Source organism: Stenella coeruleoalba (genome assembly GCF_951394435.1).
Source record: "Stenella coeruleoalba genome assembly, chromosome: 3".
In the NCBI taxonomy this organism is placed as follows: Eukaryota; Metazoa; Chordata; class Mammalia; order Artiodactyla; family Delphinidae; genus Stenella; species Stenella coeruleoalba.
Window position 1 is genome coordinate 135,609,116 of NC_137148.1, and position 24,728 is coordinate 135,633,843.

Consider the following 24,728-nt stretch of genomic DNA (forward strand, 5'->3'; position numbering starts at 1 on the left):
GTGTTAGTCATTAAGGAGAGATTCCATTTTGAATGTGAGCAACTAATTTAAGCGAATATTTGGGATTAAACTCAGTCATTCAGATACATGGGAGACTGCACTCTGGGGCAGTGGAGCTACTTAAAAAAAAGTGGAGAGCAAACATTTCCTCTATTTTAAAGCAAAGAATCTGAGAGAGAATTGCCCACTGCGTTTCATTTGTTTGCCTTCTTGAGTCATTCCTTCATTCAATTAACGTTTATTGAGCACCCCTGGGCTTCTTGGCGCCGGGCTCAGCCAGCATAAACTGACAAAGAAGACAGTCCTAGCTTTCAGTTAGTCTCTCATTCAGGGTTGGTCCCAAGGCAAAAAAGCTGGAGGTGAAAGCTTTTGAAAACAAATCCCCGTTTCTCAATTCGTAACCCATCTCCTCATAGGCATTGTTTTCTGAACGACTGAAGCTAATTTTCTTCTGTTACATGCTGGTGATTCCCAGCTCCCTATCTCCAGCCAAATTTCACTTACAGGCTCCAGATCCATATATCCAAAGTTTATTGGATGCTCCAATTGGTTGTCCCATATATATGTCCACAGATGGAACGTGGAACTCATCATCTTTATTCCCTAATCTTTGTACCTTCCCCATCCTCCTCCTCCCCTCTCAGTGAATGGTACCAACAGTGACCAAATTGATCAAGTCAGAAACCTCTCAGTTCCGTGTAAGTAAGGACTGTTTGTTTATGCTGAGGCAACATTCTGTGTCTAGCTCAGTCTTGGACCGTGTACTGTGGAAGATACTAATAACGACGTGATGAGCGAATGAATGAATGGGCTTCATTCTTGCATCCTTGATTCTTCTCTCTTAGCACTCATGTCCAACCCATAGGCCCTGTCACTTCTCTCCATCATTTCTTTCAAAGTAGTCCTCTCATCTCCATCCCTTACCAGCATTTTCCCAGTCCAAACTGTCACAATCTCTCACCTGGACCACTACTGTGACCTTTACCTGGTCCTCTTGGCTTCTCTCTTGCCACCACCCAATCTGTTCTCCATGTAGCAACTTGAGTGAACTGGTAGAAACAGAAATCTGACCCCATCACTTCTCTGCCTAAAACCCTTCAATGACTTTCTGTTGTCATCTTGATGAAGCCCAAGCTTGATATTTGAGGACCCACTTAATTTAGTTCCTACTTATCTCCCTATCCTTATTTTTCATCTTTCTCCTTTCCTTCTCCTCCTCCCCTACTTTGCTTCAGCTAAAATGAATTTTCTGCTGGTTTCCAAACATATCTTTCCCTCTTCCAGACTTGTGCTCATGTTAGTTGCTTCACCTGGCAATTCCTCTTAATTCTTAAAGCCACAGCCTGAGTACTTTGGGATCTTGTTTTAGTTTGCTGCAGCAAATGGCCTATATTTAGCTGCTTGCAGTAATACCCATTTATTATCTTGCAGATCTGAAGGTCACAGGTCTAGGTAGCTTTGGCTGGGTTCTCTGCTTAGTGTCTCACAAGGGCAGGGCTGCATTCCTTTGTGGAAGCTCTGGGGAACAATCTGCTTACAAACTCTTTCAGGTTTTTGGCAGAATTTAGTTCCTTGTGGTTGTAGCAGTGAGGTTCCCATTTCCTGGAAATGTGACCCCTCCATATTTAAGCCAGCAATGGCAGGTCAAACCCTTCTCATTCTTCAAAAGTCTGTGACTTCTCCCTCTAGTGCCATCTTTTTGACTTTTAAGGGCTCATGTGATTACACTTGTTCCACCTGGATAATTTGGGATAATCTCATCGTAGCCACAGGTGCTAAGGACTAGGGCATGGACATCTTGGGGGAGGCATTATTTTGCCTATCACAGATGCCCACCTTCAAATCTAGGTTCTGTGTCCCTCCCTTTTGCTCCAGTGGCAGGCACTGCTGGTTGCCTCATGAATAACTATTTCCCACTCTCAGCTACTTTCCTGCTATCAGAGCCTGCCTCTCACTTTAGAGGGTGAAAATGCCAGGTTTTTGCTTTCCCAGACTCTCTTTTAGGTAGGGCATGTGCACATCTGCCGGAGGACTCTGGGAAAGATGTCTTCTCTGATTAAAAAAAAAAACTTAGAGGAGAATGGCCTTTCTGATCTTCAGCCATGGTACTATGAGGACATGATGTTGGGGGCTGCAGAAGCCATCTCGAGGGGCACACGTGAGGACAAAAGCCAGCACACTGGAGCTAGTGGAGAAGAGAGTTGAGAGGAGTCAGAGTTCTTGATGACATCATTGAATTACTGAGTTACATCCCACCACAACTTACCTCCAGGCTTTTTCTTAGGTTGCCCTAATTGTTTGTTATTGCTCAAGCCACTTTTTAGTGGCTCAAGCCACTTTTTAGTTGACCTGCCCACCTTGCTCATGTACTCTCTCCTGCACCTATGTACCTGGCACAGTAAACACCTAGCAATTATTGGCTGAATGAATGAATGAATGAAAGCTCTCCCTCTCCTTCAATTTCCTCTACTCCAAGTACTCTCACTATGACAAGGGCTGCCATGTATGGTTGGGCAGGCTGTGTGCTGCACAAGGGTCCCTGGTCTAGGGGGCAAATAAGGGCTGAAATCTAGCCTGTTCTCCACTTGGTAAGCCAGCAACCTGGCATGGGGCCATGCCTGCCCAGGGGAAAGGACACTTTTTTTCTTATTAGCGGTAAGGTACTCTAGGCTAGTAGCAGTACTGTGGCAGCCTAAATTCTGACTTTTCTTTTCTGATAGGGTGCATGCCCTTGCCATTTGTTTTCCACTCTCCCAAGGAGTGAAGCAGAGGATCCTCTTTGGGTCCTGAACACCATGTTCCAATGAGCGCAGTGACTATTTTGAGAAACTGATTAGTACTAAAGTGCTTGTGGAGCTCCTAGGTTTTAATGTGCAGCCCTTCTCTGGCAATAGGCTGGTCATTTTAACACCAGTCTTCTGGAAATTATAACTTAATATAACAGGAACTGCCAAAATGGGAGTCAGGAGACCCAAATTCAAGCGTCAGCTCTGGCATTAATCAGGCTCTGAGTGCTTGGGTAAGGCAGCAACATTCTCTGGCTTTCAGTTTCCTTACCTATAAAACTAGAGGTTCTGAGCTTCCCTGGTGGCGCCAGTGGTTGAGAGTCTGCCTGCCGATGTAGGGGACACGGGTTCGTGCCCCGGTCCGGGAAGATCCCACATGCTGCGGAGCAGCTGGGCCCGTGAGCCATGGCCGCTGAGCCTGCGCGTCCGGAGCCTGTGTTCTGCAATGGAAGAGGCCACAACAGTGAGAGGCCCGTGTACCCCCCCACCCCCCACACACACAAAAACCTAGAGGTTCTCAAACTGTGTCCTGCAGACTTTAGGGATGTTGAGGTGCCACCCCAGGGCTCTCAATGGTGAATAGGGAGGTGGGACTGAGTGGGTGGGAAGCTTCAGTCAGAGCAGTTCTGCTTTTGTTTGCTTTACATGTAGGACTTTATAAAAAATTAATTTTTAATTATGCAGGAAATCTACTAATATATCCTTCCGGTAAGGAATTAGAACATTGTAGACACAATTAAAGCCCCTTTGGTACCCATCCGCCCCAGTCCCCTTGTATGTTGGAAATTCATTTAAGATTTCCATTTGAACAAAGGGATCCTGGCTCAAACAAGTTAGAGAACCACTGGTCTGGTTAGCCTCTAAGGACCCCAAAAGTGCAAAAAAGGGGGATTTCAGAGAAAAGGGCAAGCCACTGCTGGAGAATGTTCCACAAGGTTGAGTGGAAACCCATGCAATGGTTTGCTGAAATGCAGTGTTGCTCTGGGTGCTGTAATTTGGGGGCAATGTCACTGCTGTGTACTGGCAGTGTACCCAGGAGAGGGCTGGTGGGTGGGAGGACATAGATTTATGAGTTAGAATGGAAAGGCTTGTGTACGTGTCCCAAACCTGCCCTCATTTCCATGGGGAGGGAAGATGAGGTGGCATTAGGACTGCTTCTTTTGGGCCTGACTTCAGAAAAACAGCAAAAGCAACTAACATTTGTTGTATACTTGCTGGGTGCTGGGTGCTCCGAGCCTGGTCTCAGGTAGCCCTCACAGCATCCCTGGGAGGTGATGGCACTGCCAGCATACTTGTTTTAGAGGTGAGGACACTGAGGCAGAAAGAGGTTAAGGAATTGCCTAGGGGCACATCACTGGTTAGTAGAGTGTGGGGACTTGAGCCCAGGGCCAGATGCACCCCACCCCCACCACTCTGCGCTACTACGTCCAGGCACTGCCTGCTGCCATCTTAACTCCATCCCACCTGTTTGAGTGCTGGGTGTAGGAAGGGCAGAGCTGACTGGACACTGTGGTTTGTCTAAGATTTATCCCCCTGACTTTCCCTCTCCCTCAAACTCCAGGGCCATGGGCAGAATGCTCAGTTCCCTGGAGCTCCCTTCGCTCAGGTTAGCAAGCAGCCAGGGAAGACGGCAGGTGGGCTCGAGTGAGGGGCAGTGGAGAGCCGGTTTGTGCTCCTTATGAAAGGAGATGGGAGATTAGCAAGAAGTTGCAGAGCCCTGCGGCCCATCCTGCACGGGCCCCCACCAGGTGAGAGGATGAGCACGACTGCAGGCCCCGGGATCCAGGCCTGCGTGGAGGAAAGTGCAAATCAATTCTGCTTCCTGCAGAAGGAGGCTTTTCAGTATGCGTACCTGGTCTCCTCCCCCTTTGGCCCGAATGCTGATTTTATTTTTGCATTTTATGAGCTTGAGAGAGGGAATTCATTTCCTTGGTATAATATGAGCCTCTGGAGTAATCTTGTCCAAATATATTTTGCTCACAGATTCTGTCCTGGAAGAGGGGCCGTACTGAAATGAAATGGAAAGAGATGATTAAGACCTGATTTATAGGTAAGGTGAATTGGAAGATTTAAGCCAAATTATTGCATCCAGGAAGGTGAAAGGGAATGACAGCCTCTTCCTAGGAGCTGGAAACCTTTATAAAAAGAAATATTTAGGGTGCACGTACTCTTATGCCAGCCAGGCTATATTTTAATATATTCCACCATGTTTGTCCCCTTTTTCTCTCTCTCTAGACTGTACAATCCCCGAAGGCAAGAACTGGGTTCATTGCATCTTGGGCAATTTTATTTATAAGAAAGGGATTCTACACTGCAGAGGCTTTTTAATCTCAAGGGACTGAGCTGTCTCTTTCTTCCCCCTTGGCTGATTAATACTGCCTCCATCCCAACCTAGTTCTTAGAGGCATTGGGGCCTCCTAACAATGATTCCTCCATCTCCCCACCCTCCAAAAGCACAGGGTCTAGAGTTATGCTTCTTTCAGGTGATAAGTAGTATGGTAAGAATATTAACACCAAGCTTTTATTGAGTACTTCCATGGATCAGGTATTTTTAAAAAACTAATTTATTTATTTGTTTTTATTTTTGGCTCTGTAGGGTCTTCGTTGCTGTGCTCAGGCTCTTTCTAGTTGCGGCGAGCAGGGGCTACTCTTCCTTGCGGTGTGCGTGGTGTGCATGCTTCTCATTTTCGTGGCTTCTCTTGTTGCAGAGCACGGGCTCTAGGCGCACGGGCTTCAGTAGCTGTGGCTCGCGGGCTCTAGAGTGCAGGCTCAGTAGTTGTGGCGCACGGGCTTAGTTGCTTCACGGCATGTGGGATCTTCCAGGACCAGGGCTGGAACCTGTGTCCCCTGCACTGGCAGGTGGATTCTTAACCACTGCGCCACCAGGGAAGCCCTGGATCAGGTATTTTTCTAAGCATTTTCTAAGTGTTATTTCATTTAATCCTCACAACTACCCTGTTAGATAGGGACTGTTATTATCCCATTTTACACATGAGGAAACTGGGGGCTTGGGTTGCTCAAAATCACAGAGCTAGTCAGTGGAAATAGCTACCATTTTCTGGGTACTTACTATGGACCAGGAATTGTGCCAATCACATTAAACCGGTGATCTCATTTCATAGTGCTCTTAACCCTCAGGAAGTGGCCTCCAGTGCTTAGAATTTAAAGCTTAAGCCTTTGGAAACCACGTGGGGGCAAGGTCTTTTTCACTCCTGTATCCAGAAAGTAGAGGATGGTGCCAGGGGCAGAGTGATGAACAATGTTTGTGGAGTGAATGAAGGAACAGCAAAGATGTCTGTCCTATGGGAGCTACTTGCCCAGACCACCCCTCAACACACACACACCAACACATGTGAATCCTCCTGACACTCAGGTTGCCCTTGCAGCAGGCTTCCTGACCATGGCTACCTCTCTGCAGGCAGGTAGGGTATCACCAGGACCCAACCTGGCATCGTTGGAAATCAAGTACTCCAGGCCTTCCCCAAGGTCGCACCAGCTGTAAGGGGCAGAACCAGATTTTCTGATGTCAGTCCCTTCCTGTGCTGGCCTGGCTCCTTTTTCTGACTTGGCCAACAGCCTCTCATAGATGAGGATCTGAATGTTTAGGAGGATGTCTTTATTCAATTTTCAGTTTATTCATTTTCTATTTTAAAAACAGAGAGTTGTTGTTTAATGGGTACAGAGTCTGGGAAGAAGAGTAAGTTCTGGAGATGGATGGTGGTGGTGGTTGTACAACAATGTGGCTGTACTTAATATCACTGAGCTCTACACCTAAAAATGGTTAAAATGGTAAATTTTATGTTGTGTGTATTTTACCACAATTAAAAAAACACAAATATGGGTCTGCTTTTCTAACACAACAAGACGGCTGGGGTAGGTACTCACAGGGGTTGGTTCAGTTCCTTGATGATATCACTAGGGTCCCAGAGTCTTTTTATCTTTCCTGTCTTAGCATGATGGCTTCTATCCTGGGTGCAAGGCATCCTCTGAGACTTCTTAAATTTCATCTGCTGAAGAGAGGAAGAAGGAGGGGAAGGGTGATGTAAGCCATAGCTCTGTCTTTTAACAGAAAAACCCCCAGAAGAATTTTCTTACATCTCATGAGCCAGAACTGGGTCTCATGACCTTGCTGGGCAGCAAGAGCAACTGGAAAAGTGATTACTTAGCTTCCCAACCTTTGAGCTGAGGAGGGACATCAGGGAAGAAGGCAGTTGGGAGTGAGAACTGATTGTGTCCAGTGACCTGCCGAAGGTTACATGGTCACATAGCAGGGCTGGGTAGGCCCAGGGCCCAGGCTCCCGGTGCCCCGTCCTGAGCTCTTTTGCTAGGACATTTGATGCATTTGTAGTGGCTAGTTTCCCAGTAGAAAGGACTGTCCTGGAGAATATTTTTCAAAGAGAAAAACTCTCCATTGCTTACATGTAACTAAAATTAATCAACTGCTAAGAGGCTGTGTTAGGAAAGCACTGGGCATTGGTGGAGCCAGGGCACCTGAGCGGTGCCCCAGGCTTGCCAGAAGTTTTGGGAAATGTCCCCAGGTCTCTGTGCTTATGAAATGCGATTATGTTTTTCTTGTTTACTGTTGTTCATTAAGTGCCCAGTAAGCATTTTGGTATCTCTAGATGAAAGGCCCTTAGAAGAATGCATAGTTGTTACTAACCACCCATGTGCTATCAAGTGTGGGTTTACTAACACAAGATGATATGTTTCAAATGTTGGATTAGAATGATAGAAATTTTACACTATCCCTCCAGGCCAGGAGTAGAGTGCCATAAGGGGTCCAGGTGACACTTAAAATAAGGAATGTAAACAAACATCCCTATTATAATTACCTTGCCATTGCAAGGAAGCCAGATGTGTGCACTTGGCTTTTGAAGATAGCAGAGAATGGACACCATTCTCTCTGATCCCACCACTTGTTCTTTTCGTGGCCAGGGCCTGCCAGTTCCGAGGAACTGGCAGGCCCTGGCCATCCTTTGAGCCCAAAGTGGGCACCTCCCCTTCTCTGTCGAGTCTTCCTGGGTGACTCCAGGTTATACTGATCCTTCTTCATTTTTACCCCAGGGCACCATATACACCATGTACACTGAATATTTTCACATTTCGTGGTATTGAAGTTAACTTTTCATCCCAGTCTTATAGGCTTTGCCAGGAGTGGGCACTGTTTCGGGGTGGCAAACCCAAAGTGTTTTGGAACTCCTCAACCCCAGGGCCTAGCCATTGGCCAGACAGATGGCAAACCCTCCATAAACACTGGAGTTGGACCTATGGGATGGGCTGCCCATGGCTCTATCAGGTGGGAAATTTGTTTCATGATGCTTTGGAAACCAGTAGAGTTGATTCCAGGTTAGAAGGTGACAGAAGCAAGAGTATCCAACCCCTGAAGGGGCATAATGCAGTTTAGTGCCCTTGCAGAGTCCCCCGTGGTCAGATCACAGGGACATTTCCTGAGCTTGGCAAGACACTGACTTTCCTATAAAGGGAAAGGGCCCATTGTGCAAAACCAGAAATGAAATTGCTTCATGGTGGGGCAGTCCTTCAATGGTAAGGGAAAAATAACACAGCCCTGGTAAGCGTGGGAACAGGATACCCAGTCAACTGAGAAAGCCCAAAATATTATTGCAAAGAAGAGTTATATTTTTATTCACCATCAGAATATAAAAATAAATAAGTAAACAGAAAATAAATGGAATCATTTTACAAAAAGCACATTCATTACTTAAAAGTAGCATTTTAATGGCTCGGAACTTTCTAGTCATATCCGCTTGTCGTGTTCCCTCATGCTAACAAGTAAGAGATTCATGGCTGTTTTCTCCGCATCTGTCTGCTTCTTTGTGTGCCTATTAAGGAACAACTGGCAATTCTGACAATTTTGTCCTTAGCCATAACTACACTTGTCTTCTCTCTTGAATCATAAGATCTTTTTACTTTCCGGACACTTACGATATCTCCACGTCATTCTCCTTCGTCTTACAGATAGAAGGGGGCAGGGGCTGCCAGGAAGGGTGAAGCTGAATTTCAATTCCAATCATCATTTTTAGCTCTTTCTAATTTCAGGCATCCAAAGACTAAACTTGTTTAGAGGTGCAAACAGCTCTGAATTATCACCACTACTTCAAGGAAGTCTTCATGGACACGGGAACTAATATCTGCTTTCCAGGACCTCCTCAAAGAGTTTGTATCTCCATGTCTATTTAACTATCTCTTGTGTTCTAATCCATTACAAATATATTATGGCACTGGCATCAGAACACTGTGTTCTTACTGGTTGCCATAAAACTGATGCACTTGCAGCCTCGATTGAAAAGTTGTCAGTATAAATAACACATAAATTCACATTTTGCATAATAGGGCCCATTCCTTATAAATCAGGTCATGAGTATATGAAACATATATCTTGGCACACAAATGTTAAATAACAGTAATAAATTAATAAATACATAAATTACTTAAATAGGTAAATAACATAAAAGTCAGCTGTGACCTGCTAGCTGTAAACTGTATAAATAAATTAGCTGATTGTTTCGGTGGGCATTTAGCATTTAAATATAAAAATACAGCAAAGATATCTTTATAATCGTAAAAAAAAAAAAAAGCAAATTGGTAGAAAATATCTTTAGGGGGAGGGTCCTGTTCCATTGCACCTTTTAAAAATTTAGCATAATGTCTTCCACTTTTCTTCCAAAGTTTCATCCTGAGGTTAAAACCTGAAAAAGAATGGCGAGTGTCTATGAGGATTTGAAATTCAGTAGCAAACCCTTCTTATTTCACACAACACATTATCTGGGGCAGTTGGATTTTGGGGGTTCCTCGTCAGAAGGGTCCAGCCCTTTCTTATGTGGCCTAGGATTTTGCTGATACCATGCTTACCAGAGGCTATCTTGAGAGTTTTCTTTTCTTTTCTTTCTTTTTTTTTTTTTTGGCCGTGCATTGAGGCATGTGGGATCTTAGTTCCCCAACCAGGGATCGAACCCGTACCCCCTGCATTGGGAGCACGGAGTCTTAACCGTTGGACCACCAGGGAAGTCTCGAGAGTTTTCTTATTTATTTATTTATTTTTTTGTGGTACGCGGGCCTCTCACTGCTGCGGCCTCTCCCGTTGCGGAGCACAGGCTCCGGACGCGCAGGCTCAGCGGCCATGGCTCACGGGCCCAGCCCCTCCGCGGCATGTGGGATCTTCCCGGACTGGGGCACGAACCCGTGTCCCCTGCATCGGCAGGCGGACTCTCAACCACTGCGCCACCAGGGAAGCCCTCGAGAGTTTTCTTAAAAGAATATCTGATCATGTCATTTCCTTTCTTAAAGCCCTTCAGTGGCCCCCAGTGGTCTCCAGATAAGATTCTAATTCCTGGAAACAGCTTGCAGGACACCTATGCTCTGACTCTTGGCTACTTCTCTCTCCCACTGCCTTCCCTTCCGGAAGGGCAGGACCTGTGCCTGCTTTCTATACTGCAGTGTCCCTGTGCCCAGCATACTGCTTGGAATACTATGGGCATCAATAAGTATCTGTTAATGAACAAATGTATGTTTCTGCCTCTGGTGACTGCGTGCTGGGCATCCCACCCCCTCTTTCCTGTCCCACACAGTCCCCACCATTGTCCTGCACCTGGGTACAACTGAGTGTGCAGGGCTGGGCTGGGCTTCGCAGGCTTGCTCACCTAACTGCAGGATACAGATGCCCATTCGCTCCAGTATGAGCTGTAGTAGCGGTCCCGGGCTTGCACGCGGATGTTGGCATTTTTGTGGCACGTGACCTTGGCTGAGGTTTTGTCCGTGAAGAGTTTATCTTTCTGCAAAGGAGAGGGAAATTTTTGGCAACGCAATCACAAGGTGGGCTGGGCATATTTTGGCAAAGTACAATCTCCCAAAACAGCCACACCTTGGTCTCAGGGCACCACACTCGCAGTTCATAGGGGTGTGTGTAGAACTTGTGCCACCTACTGACAGCAGCTCTGAACACAGATGCGGCTTTTCTACTTTATAAGTCCAAAGCCCTGAGGGAGAAATTGTTTGGTCCAGTTTTCATCTTTCTAGCACAGTTGCCTTGCATGAAGGCCCCATGTGCACACACCGCAGTACTAGGTCAGTGGTGGGACTGAGACAGATTTGCTGTCCCCTGGATATTCTGAAATTCCATATCCTGATCCTTTTATCAGAATAAAATCTGTGTTCAAGCCCAGGCATTGCTATTTATTAGCTATGTGGACACAGGAGAATATCTTAGACTCTCTGTTTCTCAATTCCTCATTTGTAAGAGAGGGATAATAATACTTACTCCCTCATAGAGTTGTAAAAGTTAAAGTAGCAAGGTATTTAACCATGCTCAAAGTGCTCTATAAATACTACCTATTAATAATATAGATCTTATATTGGGAAGTACATATCAAGATTTTAAATAATTTTTAGGTAAAATCTACTCCAGAATAGCCCTTCCCTTCCACAAAAAAATTCTCAGGGAGTACCTGAATCACTGAATTTCTACCACGTGCTAAACACTGTGCCGAATAAGGCCTTTGTTTAGTGATTTCTAAAACTGGCCCAAGGAGTCTCAGGCTCTATAAGAGGGCCTCTAGAACCTTGGGATTATGATGCTCAGGCAAGAAAGTTTGAAAGCCATTGTCTTAGCCAACATTCTGTTCAATAAGATAATTTCACAATATATGGGACAGCCGGGAATTATCTATTTTGGATGAGACACAGCATGAATGTTCTATCACCCATTATATTTGTCAATTTGAAACATTTTTAGGCTCCTAGAGCCCAGATTTCCTATATCAGGACCAATTCTGAGAGCAAGATAATGTTCAACCGTACTGGTGGCAGTAGGGTGTTAGGTGCATGGCCTTTGTGTCCTGGTTGTGCCACTTTCTAGCTGGGTGACCTTGGGCAAGTCACTTAACTTCTCTGAGCTTCAAAATCTTCACTAGTGAAGTGGTACGAGTAACACTGCCTGCCTTTCTAGGGTTACTGTGAGAATTAAGTGAGATACGCAGGGAAAACCCTTAGCACTGTTTCAGGCACATAGAAAGTGCCAAATAAACATTCGCTGCTATTATCATCATTAATCTCCTTGATGTGGGCCTACATAAACCTGACTACAGAATAGACAGCACCTGAATCACATCTTACCCTTTCTCTCTTGTTCTTGCCCTGGACCTGAACACAAAATGTCAGGGAGAAGTAGGAATGTGGGGTGCTCCAGGTGTCAGGGTACTCCCAGCTGACCTCCACATGCTGGGAATTCTTTAATGGCTTCAGCTGCAGGTTCTTGGGTGGGTCTGGTTTGACTGTGGAAGAGAGAGAAACACCCTTTATTTTGCTAATGGGGCTTTGGGGTAACATAGTTCTGGCTTCTGGTCCCCCTTTCGCCTTTGACCAGCTCTGAGTCCATATCATAGTTACTTAACTTCTCTGAGCACCTGGTTGGCAGACATGAGACACCCCTGCGGCTGGCGCTCACGCTGGTGCCTGTACAAGGCAGCTGTCACCAACTGCTGCCTCCTCTATCGCTGAACCTGAGAGAGGCTCAGAATCCTTCTCATCCCTGCGCAGTCACAGGGGCCCTGGTGGTGGAACCACCTCTGCGTGGTGCTCAGAGGAAAGTTCTTAGAGACAAGACACTCACGTCTGGGCTTGCAGTGAAGGACCACCCTCTCTGTAATCAATTCCCCTCTGCACCAAACTCGGAATTGGGCTGAGCCTCTTGCTGGGGACCAGATGAGAGATTTTCCACTTAGTGCTCTTTCTTTAGCCCTTTCGTGGAATCTGACACCGACTTGTCCTGTGGCAGTTACAGCCAAATTGTCTCTATGCTCGGTCACTCATTCATTCAATAAAAAGCCCCCATTATGTGACAGCCACTGGACTGTGCATGGAAAGCACAACAGTGAGTGTCAGAAAGACTCTGTCCTCGAGTAATGTACATTTTTCTAGGAGGGGAGGGGGAGGGGAGAGAGTCCATGGAATGGGCTTGGGCTCTCTGGATCTAGCACCTCTCCACACAAAGACCAAGACTCCTAGCAGATGCTCCACAAATATTCTTTCCTCTTCTCAACACAGTGGCATTTTCTTTCCTTTAGGACTCAGCTAAATGCCACCTCCTCATAGAGACCTTCCTTGGTACCCTATGTGAACAAGACCCCACCCTCTCCTTTCCACCAAAGGCAATCTCCCCACAAATGCTAGAGCAGGTTCTGTGATTCTATCACTTTTTATTTCATGATGCATGTTCACTGGATAAATGGTAAAGGAAATGACAAATGGCAAAAATCTCCATCTTCCAACTGAAAAAAACAGACATCCATTTTGGAGGGGTTTATATTCCAATAAAGAAATCTCTTTTTCAAATGCTACAGAAAGATTGGTTGGGAATAATTGCAGTTAGTAGGGGAAGCCCTGGTTCTGCATATGAATGTTATGCTTGAGGGGCTGCTCTTGAATTCATCATGGAAGGTGCCTGAGCAGCAGAATAGAAGTGTAGCCAAGAGCCTGCTTTTTCTAGCGGGGCAGATCCAGGTCTGAATTGCTATGTGTGAGTTCTGGGGCAAGTTGTTTAACCTAGCTAGGACTCAATTTCCTCTTCCTTAAAATGCAGACAATTGTATCTACATTATAATTATTTTTCGGGGCGGGATGCAGAATAAAAGAGAGAATGCGTATAAACCCCTAACCCCAGTGCATGGAGCATTGTTAACATGTGATGAACCGGCATCTATCTTTATTAAGCACATATAATCAAGCAAACTCACTGATGTCCCTGATGAAGAAGCTGCTGGTGTAGTTTTCATACTTGAGCTTATGAACAGCTTCCACCACGACCTCAATGGGCAGGCTCTCCTCGGCGGCTGGGCAGGCGCTGCCCTCCTGACACCCCACTGTGTACTTCTTATACTCCCTGTGGTCCACTCTGACCCTCTCTGCTGAGAGCGTCGCTGCTCCACACGTCACCCCTCGGGGGTCAGAGGAGCTGAAATCAAAGACAGATATTATCCTGTGTCACATGATTGCAGGCACGTCCCTACCTGTTGTAACCAGACAGCTGTCTGAGGACAAAATTTCTCCAACTGGTTTGATTTCTCTCAAGGGGGTAAGAAGCTGCCCTCCCCATGAGAACAAGCGTTGCTTTGAGAGGTAATAATTGGGTTGGCCAAAAAGTTCGTTCAGGTTTTTCCATAAGATCTTACAGAAAAACCCTAATGAACTTTTTGGCCAACCCAATACAATTGTTTGCCTCTGGCTTAAATGAATCTGAAAACTTTTAGATCCAAAGCTCCTGGTTAAATCTCCTTATTAAAATTTTTAACTCATTTTCTGGATTTTAATGACAAAATCAATACATACCAATTTTAAAAAATTAAAAAGATAAAGATGGTGTATAAATGAAATGTGTATGTCTCTTTTAACCCTAATCCCCTTTTTAACCCTAATGTCACTCCTTAGATATAAATACTATTCCTGGCTTGTTGTAGCCCTCCAGACATTATTCTGTGAATATTCAAAGCAATCATATATCCACATGTATCAATATATATGCATACACACATATTTATCTATATATACACACATAGATTTTATTTTTATGAAATAATATCAAATTATATATATATATATATAAAATTTGGTGTACATAATTCTGCAACCATCTTTCCCCCTTCTGAACATATTATGGGGGGTGCTCCATGACAGACCACATGGATTGGGTTATTCACTTTGAGGACTGCACATTAAGCTGGGGTATAATGTACCACACTTTACTTAACATTTGCCCTGCTGATCACCAAGAACACCACAATGAACTCTTGCATCTATGTCTCTCTGCACTTGTATAAGCATTTCTTTAGTAAGCATTTTCATGTTAAAGATAGAATAGTAAGACCCCAAAGGTTAATTTACTCAGTTAAATAGTGGCCAGGTCAGGATGATCACCTAGGGTTTACTCTGTTTTCCTACACTGTTTGGGAACTTTGATGAGAGGGAAGGAAGTCACACAGCGGGTTAATGTAGGTTCTGTACTAAGGGAATTGGTTTCTCGGGGTAAGCCCAGCTGCATAGGACAAACAGTGAACTTCAGATTGGTGGTGTCAGCAGAAGAAAAAGGAATTGAAGTGGCCCTGGGAAAATTTCTAGAGGCCTCACAGAGTTTTGGAGTCAGCCTCAGGGCTTGCAAGATCTATGCCTAGAGCTCTTGTTTCTATTTTCGACTGGAGGTGCAATTTCGGCAAGTCCTTCACAGCTTCAATTTCCCCTTTTATCACCGCCATCCCCACCCCTGCCGTGGTGCTATGAGCCTTAATGAGGCATTGCCAGGCAATTTGGATGAGTGGGTTCAAACACAGCAGAGGCTCTTCCCAGGCCCCAATAATATCCTGTTCTAATGCATACATTTGTTCAGGCAATTAGCTTAAATCTCCATGTTCTCTCCCTAATTTAGACAAGGGTGTGTGTGTGTGGATGGGGGGTTAAAAATATAGGATTGGCTTTATTTTCTCCCTTATCATTAACTGATGGGCCATTGCTAGGTTGCCCTTATTTTCTTATCGAGAAAGTTCTAGCAAAATGCTGAGAAACCCGAATGGTTTCACTTACCCTGTGCTGCTTTGGACACTGAATTTCAAATCAGTACTGATTGCTGTCAGCCACCAGCAGGTGAAATGTCCGGAATAATTCTTTGCCTCACATTTTATAAAGCTCTTATTTTTGGGCTCTGGATTTGAAAAGAACAAGAATTCAATATTTAGGGGTTTTCTTTCTTTTAAATTGCAAAGATTTTTATTGCGATGAATCACAGGCCACCAAATGGTACAAGAGTGAAGATCTTCCATTTATTTCCTTGGAAAATCTGCTGTTCCCCAGGCAGACAGTCAGCGAGGACTGGGAATGTCCCAATAGGATGCTGATTCTGTATGCCACACACCCAACATATCGGAGGGGGGTATTAATATTTTTCAAGGCTATCAGCCCAGTGCTGAGTTACACACTATGCACATTAACTAACTCCCATTAGCCATCCAATAATATCACTGTCATTTAAAAAGAACCTCAGGAAAAGCATCTAGACTTCCCATGAAACTCTCTCAACAGGAGATTTTGATGGTTGATAACCCAAAGTGTACAGCAAAGGAAAATGTAGGTTTCGGGTGGTTTCAGTAAGACACTTGGTATTACTTCATTAACTATACTAACCATGTCTTGCCTTTTAAATTTTTAACTTTTTTATCTCTTATGGAGCAAAAGAGAAAATTGATGCTACCCAAGGGAATGGAATTACCTTTCTGGTCCTTTAAGATATCAGTGGACCAGATTCCGTCTTCCTTTTTGTGAAGCAGCAGGAGCGAATGGCTCAGAACCTCGCCTCCTTTGTGACAGGTGTACTGCCCAGCATCTCCAAACTCTTTGATTTGGATGGTCAAGGTTTTGCCAGAACCCAAGACCTCATCGCTCTGGTCTGAGGTCCAGGTGATGCCATCTTCTTCAGGGGTATCGCAGGTGAGAACTACCATTTCTCCAGGGGCGTCAGGATACCAATCCAATTCTACAACATAAACTGGAGAGCACAGGGATTGGAGAACCAGACTGTGATTTTTGGATTACTCGGTATCTGGATGGCTAAAGCAGCACAACCTTGCTCATAACAGCAAATGCTTGGTAAGATGATCTCAGGTTTTTGGGCACCACTTGAGTTCAAGGTTGTGGAAGAGAGAAGCAAAGAGTTTAATAGCTGCCATAAGCTCATTAACTGCCAGGCTGCCGTGAATAATTAACCTCTGATTAGCTGGCAGATGAGGAAAACCTTGATATACTGAAAAATGCAAACAGCACAATATTCTTTCCCAAAGGCCTGGTGGATGTAAGAAACTTCCAGCACAGTTCACATTCAGAGAGAATAAGTGTTGAGAAAGACTGACCAGGACTGAGATCCTGTCCCCAATAGCTAGCTGGGGAATTTGGAGAAAGATACTTAATTACCATGAGCCTCAGTTTCTTTGTCTGTAAAATGACAATAATAATAGTATCTGCCTTGTAGGTTTGGCTGTGAGGATTAAATGAAAAAGGCGTGTAAAACACTTAGCACAGAACCTATCACTCAGCATTGGTTGTTATTGTTATTCACACACCAAAGGTCAGACAACTGCATGAGAAAATGCCTTCCAATTTTCCACGGGGATTGAAGGATTTATTTCCAACTGCGTGAAACTCACCAATGGAGATTTTCATTCTCTCTGTGTTTTTAAAAGCTATTTTACCTTCTTAGAGGCAGTTCAGTAGATCTTAATCTTTCCGTTTTATAGAGAAGGGTACTGAGACCAAGAGGTTAAGCAAGGTTACATCAAGTGAGAAGCACAAGAGTTATATCTCAGAACTTCTGTCTCTGCAGCTTTGCATTGGATCTTTTTTTTTGGCTGCACCGTGCAGCATGCAGGATCTTAGTTCCCTGACCAGGGATCGAACCCCGGCCCTTGCTAGTGAGAGTGCAGAGTCCTAACCACTGGACCACCAGGGAATTCCCTGCATTGAACCTTTAATACCAGTATCTAAACTGGCACTTGAGGAATGGCCTAATATAGTATTTCAAAGAGTATTTCACATCAAATCTTCATTCATTCATTCATGCACCAATTATTAATTAAATAGAATTGTTTAATGCAGTACTTCTCAAAGCATGATCATCCAACTACTACCAGCATCACGTGAGACTCTGTTAGCATTGCAAATTCTCAGTCGCTGAATCAAGAACTTTGAGACGGGCCCAGTGACCTGTTTTTAACCTCTCCAGAAGATTCTGAAACCCACTCTAGTTTGAGAGCCACAGCGGTGAAAAGCCTGGATGTTGGAACCACACAGGTCTGAGTTAGGATTCAGCTCTGTCTCTTACACTGGCCTGTGGCCTTGGGCAAGGCATTCAATTACTCTAAGCTTCAGGGTCATTATCTTTAAAATAAGCAACATATTAGTACTTGATCCAGAAGGTGGAGATGTGGATCACATAAGCTAATTTATATAAGAGCTTGACACTGCCCTTAAATGAGCTGTAACTGCTAGCTCTTGAGATTGGCGTCCAAATGTAAAGCTGTTGTGTAATATAAACTTCCCACTTGACATCAAAGGGCTTTAAAACTACTGAATGGGTAACAGAGACAAGAGGTAAAAAGCATCTGGGCCCCAACTCTTGGAAAATGGTCAGCTGTGCTGACATAAAACCATGTGGCACCTTTGGCTTTCTCTGGTTTCTCTGTGTCCCACTGGTGACTGACCAGCAAGGCTATTTTCCTGTCACAACTAAGATTCAGAAGCCGAAGACCCTTGCCCAAGGGCAGGGGAAACAGCTGCAGGCGGCAGCCTGATGAGGCACATCTAGAACCTAATGCTTAGCTGCATCTCATCTTGTCTCCAAAGCTGCACGCCCTCTCAGTGTTTCTCATATTGACTTTCTGGAATTTCTGTGGTTTACTAAATCAGAAGTAACTAAGGGTGTACTATGAAAGGGCCAAAGCTCCTGAGCTCACTAAAAATCCCAAGGTTGGAAGGAATCTGGCATAATCATCTGGCTCAGGGCTTTGTCCTTATTCAAGGGAGGGTCTAAAACACTCAGAACCTCCTGGGGCAGAGCAGGGATGGCTGGACTGTCATCTTCCAGAAATTCTTAAGAATGGAGGAAGAGCCCCAAATTTCTTTCAGGGACCCAGTTTAGTGTTGTATTCTCCTCACTATTGAAAGATCATTTCTCATCATCAGCTGCAATGTCTTCATTTTAAATGTATGCCTATTTCCTCTTGCTCAGCTGTCCAAGGACAGAGGAAACGATTGCTCATGTCATTCTGGTAAAACCTTCTTCAAATACTTAAGTTCATAAGCGTTGAAGTGAGACAGAATTGGGATCAAGTTCCTGTTCTACCCTTACCAGGTATGTGAAATTGGGTAAGTTAGTTAATCTCTGTGGCCTCTATTTTTAATATCTTTAAAATGGGGTACACACAGTCCCTATCTCTTATGGTTGTGGTGAGAATTAAATGAGATGCTGGCCTCAATAAATATCAACTATTATTATTATTTTATTATTAAAGACAGTAATTGCCAACATTATTATGTTGGCTTCAATGAGAAATATCTGAGCGTCTTTCAGGAACAACTAACAATCAGTTAATACATACTTACCGTGTGTGAGATACTAGAAGGATAGAGGGAGCACCTTATTCTAATAATACCTATCTATTATTCTACTAATAATTTTTATTGATCACTGGGAAAGTCAACAGGTTCTCCTGAATCACCAGAGACATTATTTTAAATAACCAAAACAATAATACTAATTAACATTTACTATCACTTCATTATCTGTTGAGTTGTCTTCTGCATTCACTAGTACATTTAATAATCTATGTAGTAGATATCACTTCGTAATCCTCAGTTTACAGTCGAAGGAACTCAGGCTCAGAGGTGACCCAGCTCAAGGTCACATAACCAATAAGTGGCAGAATCAGCCTTGAACCCAAGTCAGTGTGGGTCTAAATTCCATGCTTTCCCCAAAGTGCTTGGTCAGAGGTAAGTCATCTCGGTGCCAACTGAGGGGGTAATATTGCGTGGTGGAGTGGAAGATGTTAGAACATAGTTCTTATACTTTTCTAATCTTTCACTTTGGAATCTTAATCATATGATACAGCTGGTTTTTAGTAATACTGGCAAAATCCATATCTCTTTTCCCACCATAGTCCATAAAAATCTTCTTCTCTGGCATCTAACATGAAAGCCAAACAGTATAGATACCCTCAAGCCATACAATAATAGATACCCTCAAAGGTAGAACAAGGACATAGGGCCTGTGTTATCCCAGAGTGATGGCTTTCACTAGGAAGACCCAAGGCCCGCCCATTTCAGTCTGATTTCCCAGCAGGGGCTGCCTGACAGTCCTGTCTTAGATCCTGGGGCCTTCATAGAGAATCAGGAAAGGCTGGTTACCATTTTTCTCCAGTTCCCATATAGCCATGATGGGAGGTGCCAGCAAAACCAGGGAAAACCAGGAGACAACCAACTGCTGAGGGTACATCTGCAGGAGGGGGAGAAACAGAGGAGGAGACAGAGGAAAAGAGAAAGAAGAGGAGGGATAAGAGAAGAGAGAATGTCAGTAGTTATGCAATCACCTTTGGAAACCATATTCACATTCTATGTACATTGTCTTTAATCTTTATCTTCCTCTTTCTTCTCTACACTGTCAGGTTAATATTCAGTGAATTCCAGGAGCCCTCTGCCAGTCTCTGGGTAAGAACATCTCCAAAGAGAGAAGCGCAGACGATCTGCAGCTGAAAGACCTTATGGCAAGCTATCTGATATGATGCTCTTATTTTTAAGATGAGAAACCTAAGGCTCAGAGAAGGAATGTGACTTGTCTAGATCAACATTCAGTCATTATTTACTTGGTACTTCCTGTGTAAAGGGCACTGAGCTAGAGCAGCTGAGAGTGAAAAATGATTTTTACCTGGACCCCGACTTTTAGGAGCAAATACTTTCATTCAACAAATATTTCTTAAGTCAGTGTGTTAAATGCCTACCCTCCAGTAGGGGAGATGAGCTACATACCCGTATTACAGCAGCACAAGGCAGTATATGCGGTGACACCCAGGACTAAAGGACTTGGGTTGGGGGGCATAGGGAGTAATACTGAAGTGATCTTTCAAGTTCTGGCAGTGAGTCCAGCCCTTGTTGGTGAGGTTTCCTTTCTCTCCCTGCTTAAGACTGTAACTGTTCCAAACACAAAGATTATTTCCTCCCACATAAGGTAACCAGTAGTTCTCAAACTTGAGCATATGTCAGAATAACCTGGAAGCCTTGCTAAAGCACAGATTGCTGGCCCCCATTCCCACCCTGACCCTAGAATGTCTGATTCAGCAGGTCTGGTGGGGCCTGAGAGTCTGCATTCCTGTACGTTTCCAGGGGAAGCTGATATTGCTGGTCTGAGGACTACTCTTTCAGATCCATTGGTTTAATCCATGTTCAAGGTTGAGAGCCCCTTCTTTGGAAGAAGACCATAGAATATTGATATATTCAACATGAAAATGAAATGCATACTTTTGTGCTAAATCAGTTTCACTTATAATGAAACTCAGTCTAGATTAGTATCCAGGGTTTATGAAAATCTTCAGACTGACAATTACACCCCACCTGTGAATTAGGTGGAGATGATTATTATTTATTTTCAGTCTGATTCACCTCCTTCCATCTTGGAGAACACCGACGTTCTGTAGGAACATGGTTTCAGAAACCACTGGGCTATATGAAGAACAAGAATCTTTTCACAGTTTTCTGTGAAATACCTTAAAAATAAGCATCCCTTGGTTGGGGTAACAGAATATTGACAAATCATGGCTTTGTCAGAACTGCTGCTAATCCTAGGGCAACTTTGCCATGTATTTTATTCCCTTATATCATAAAGGTTGTGAGTGGCAGAGTCAGGAGCAGAAGTCAGGCCTTCCCGTACACTCTTGTCAGCACTCTTGTCACTGCAGCATGCAACTTTCAAGGGCACATCTATCAATTTAGTCCAAGTTATGACTGTAGCAAAGTTCTAGTTGCCATGGAGCACCAGTTAGTACATTTGTAGGCTTGGAGTCCAGCAGCATGGACCTGAATTCTGGTTGCACCACTCATTAGTTGTGTGAGATCAGCCAAATTACTCTCTGAGCCTCAGTCTCCTCATCTACAAAATGGGTATAATACCCATCTCAAAGGGTTGTTGGGAGAATGCAATGAGATGACATATTATAGAAGCCAACCAAATGTGTTAGCTTGTACCCAGCAGAAGAGATAAAGGAAAAATTTGATTTCTCTCTGTGTTGTCTGTGATGGATAAACAAAAAAGTCATGCCTGGCTGTAGGGAAATGCCCACAGAGGTACTGCAGTTGCACAGGCCTATACAACTCAGATGTCAGCACTCTGGGAATGGAAATGGTAGAGATTCCTGGCACCTCCTGGTGAATCCTTTATGCTCTCTTAACACTGTGGTTTTCCCTTTGGCTAAGTGCCCAGCACTTCCCCTCTGGGCCTCAGATGCATCTGAGAATTTCAGGTGAACAACACTTTAGGGTCAAGGGAGCCCTGGTGATGGTTCTAAGAAACAGCTCCCATTTTTGTATCACCTACATTTTAAACCACAGGACACTGGCAGAAGGTAGAGATGGTGGTGGGTCACTTTCTTAATCAAACCCAGGGGAAACCAAAAAGGGGCAGCATGCAGTTACCCTGCTGTTTTCTAGATCATCTGATACCAAGGGCTTGGATTCCGGTTTGACCACTCACTAATCATATGATAATGGCCAAATTACTTTCTAAGCCTCAGTCTCCTCAGCTGTAAAATGGACATAATACCCATCTCAAAGGGTTGTTTGGTTGTATCCCACAGATCACATTTTCTCGGCCTGCTAAATTTGAGAGTTTTAAGGATTAAACGTTTTAAAATGTAATTTCATAGGTTTTCTAAACTCTTGAAACCCTTGTATGAGGGACGCAGGGACCCCAGGTCCTGTGGTATGTTAAGGCTCCCTAACTCTGGTGCCAACATGGGCATGCCAGTGACACTTGACTAGGCATCTCTTTTTTAAGTTTTATTTTGTTCATTTCTTTTTAATTAGAAAAGAGAATTATTATTTAAAAATAAAAAGACATAGTCACAGAAGGCTTGTGTAGCATATGCAAAGGGTCCCATTTCTAGAGACAGGCAGTGCTGTGTTGGTATCCCAGCTCTGCCACTTGTTAGGTGTGTGACTCTGGACAAGTCACTTGATGTCTTTGAGCCTCATACTCTTAATCTGTAAAATGGGAACGCTGCTGTGATGAAGAGGTAATGAAAGAATTCACATAAAGTATCCAGCATGGTGCCCTGATGAAGTCAGGACTCCTGGCTGTTTCCTCTCAAAGCCCCATTCCTCCTTTGACAGCGCTTACATAACACAATTGCAATCATATAGTTACTTCTTTCATGTTTGTCTTCCCCACCACACTGAGCTCTCTGACGGCAGTGATCATGTCTGTCTTATTCCACACTATGTCCCTGGAGTCTAGCAGGGAGAGTCTAGCTCAGAGGGATTTCATTAATTATTAGAAGAATGAATGGACAGAAATAGTAAAATTTCAGACTCCAGTAAAATGAACTCTAAGAGGCTGCCCAAATTCTTTCTAATACCTTGAAATTCCTTATTGAAAAAAGTGGGCCATCAGCTCAGGTTTAGTAATCTCTTTGTTAAAATGATATTTTAAACTGATCATTATTTTTTTAACCTGAAAATTATTGCACACGATTTACCTAGGCAACTATAAGACACAGTAAAGATTATCTTTTTTTTTTCCTTCTCACAGATTTTAAACTTCAGAAAGTAGTTTTAAACATTGGTGTTGCTTTCCAGTTTTTAAGTGATTAGTTAATCCAAAAGATCTGGATAACTTAACTGTCAATCCAGTTGACTGTCACAAGCCCACGACAAATATGGGACCAACTATGCTTATAACATTCAATTATGAGGTATAAGAATGAATTCATTTACTTATTGGATTCATTATTACTTACTGAATAAAAGGCTTTTAAAAAGTTTACAATAATAAGGGAAGCACCACTCACTTTATACAATCCTTTAACTTATGAGCATTAATATTGAGGAACACACTTTTATATACATACCACTTTAAAACAAGACAAACCTTTCTATAAAATGTGCATTTGTTCACAGACCTTAATATACAATTATTATTAGTTGACTTTTAAAATGAATACTTTGTATATTAATCCCCAAAGCACTGACTTTTCACTAGTGTCCCAGCAGGTAAGTCACCAGGAATGCTTCTAGGAATTCACCCACTCCACAATGCCTGGTACAGGGGTAGCGCATGAATGGTGTCTACCCTTGGACAGCCTGTGGGCCTGTGGAAGGGGTGAGAGGGCTTGGGCAAGTGCTTACCTTGCTTCTGGTCAGGCTGCAGTGTTCCCTGGGTCTGAAACCATTTGTTTCTTCTGCTGCTGCTACTATTGGAGCTTATATACCCTACTCCTACCAAGCTTTCTGATGGAAACTTAAACTAGAAACTGACTTGTTCCAAGTTGCAACACTGAAAACAACTCTCACAACCTTCTGGGGAATTTCAAGAAGTTCCTTTTTTTTTTCTCTGTGTGTATCAATAAGGCAGAGGAAACACAGGCATCAAAATCCCAGGTAATGAACTAAGAGGAAATGACTTTTGGGTGGGGAAAAAGGAAGGAGATGGGATGGTCACTTCTTTGGGTTGACATCATGGCCAAGGTGGTTAGAGACAGTAACAGGCAGCCTCCCTGGGCTCCACAGACTAGAGGAGAAAGAAGGCCAAGGAGAGGTCACACAGGAGGATGAGTTCAGGACAGGATCCAGCAGTTGTATGCTAGAGGGTCCAAAAGCAAAATCTATGGTTCTCCTGAGGTTAAAGAGGATGAGATGAAGTGCAAAAGATTTAGTATGTCCGGAGCATCCTCCCCCCACATTACTTCTGTAACATCTGGATTTCAGAAACACACTTTTACCACCCCTTGTGCTTCATGCGCCACACACACACATGCATATTCATACAGACACAGCCTTCGGAAGATGATAAATGTGTGTATTACTAATAACATTCAAATCTGTAGGAATACTGCCTATGCTCATAGGTACTCACTCATAGATGGATGGGAGCAGAAAGTGAAATATCCACAGGCATATATACAACTGATGCCACACTCAAGGCACACCACTTTGGGCACCCAGACTATATCTTCACACTCATTTTCACACAAATCTATGTCCCTAGGAGCTCTACACAGATGCACAGAGTTAGCAGAACTATCTAGAAATTTCCAGCTGAATTTGACATTGCTAAGAGGAGTGCAAAGGCGTACACCGGCGTTAGACACCCCGACACCCATCTGCACACGAACAGGAACATTAACACGA

At 43.9% G+C, this 24,728-nt stretch overlaps 1 protein-coding gene across 1 annotated transcript; it reads right to left on the reverse strand.

The window, feature by feature from the left end:
• Nucleotides 1-10,444: 10,444 nt before the first annotated feature.
• IL12B (interleukin 12B) lies at nucleotides 10,445-24,237 on the reverse strand (the record flags this gene model as incomplete). Its single annotated transcript, XM_079917272.1, has 7 exons — nucleotides 23,727-24,237; nucleotides 19,740-19,827; nucleotides 16,054-16,329; nucleotides 15,372-15,489; nucleotides 13,535-13,752; nucleotides 11,916-12,073; nucleotides 10,445-10,576 (listed from the first exon to the last, which is right to left on the reverse strand). Exons 2-7 carry the CDS (start codon nucleotides 19,825-19,827, stop codon nucleotides 10,445-10,447), a joined length of 990 nt encoding a protein of 329 aa, XP_079773398.1. The 5' UTR covers nucleotides 23,727-24,237.
• Between the last annotated feature and the right edge of the window lie 491 nt (nucleotides 24,238-24,728).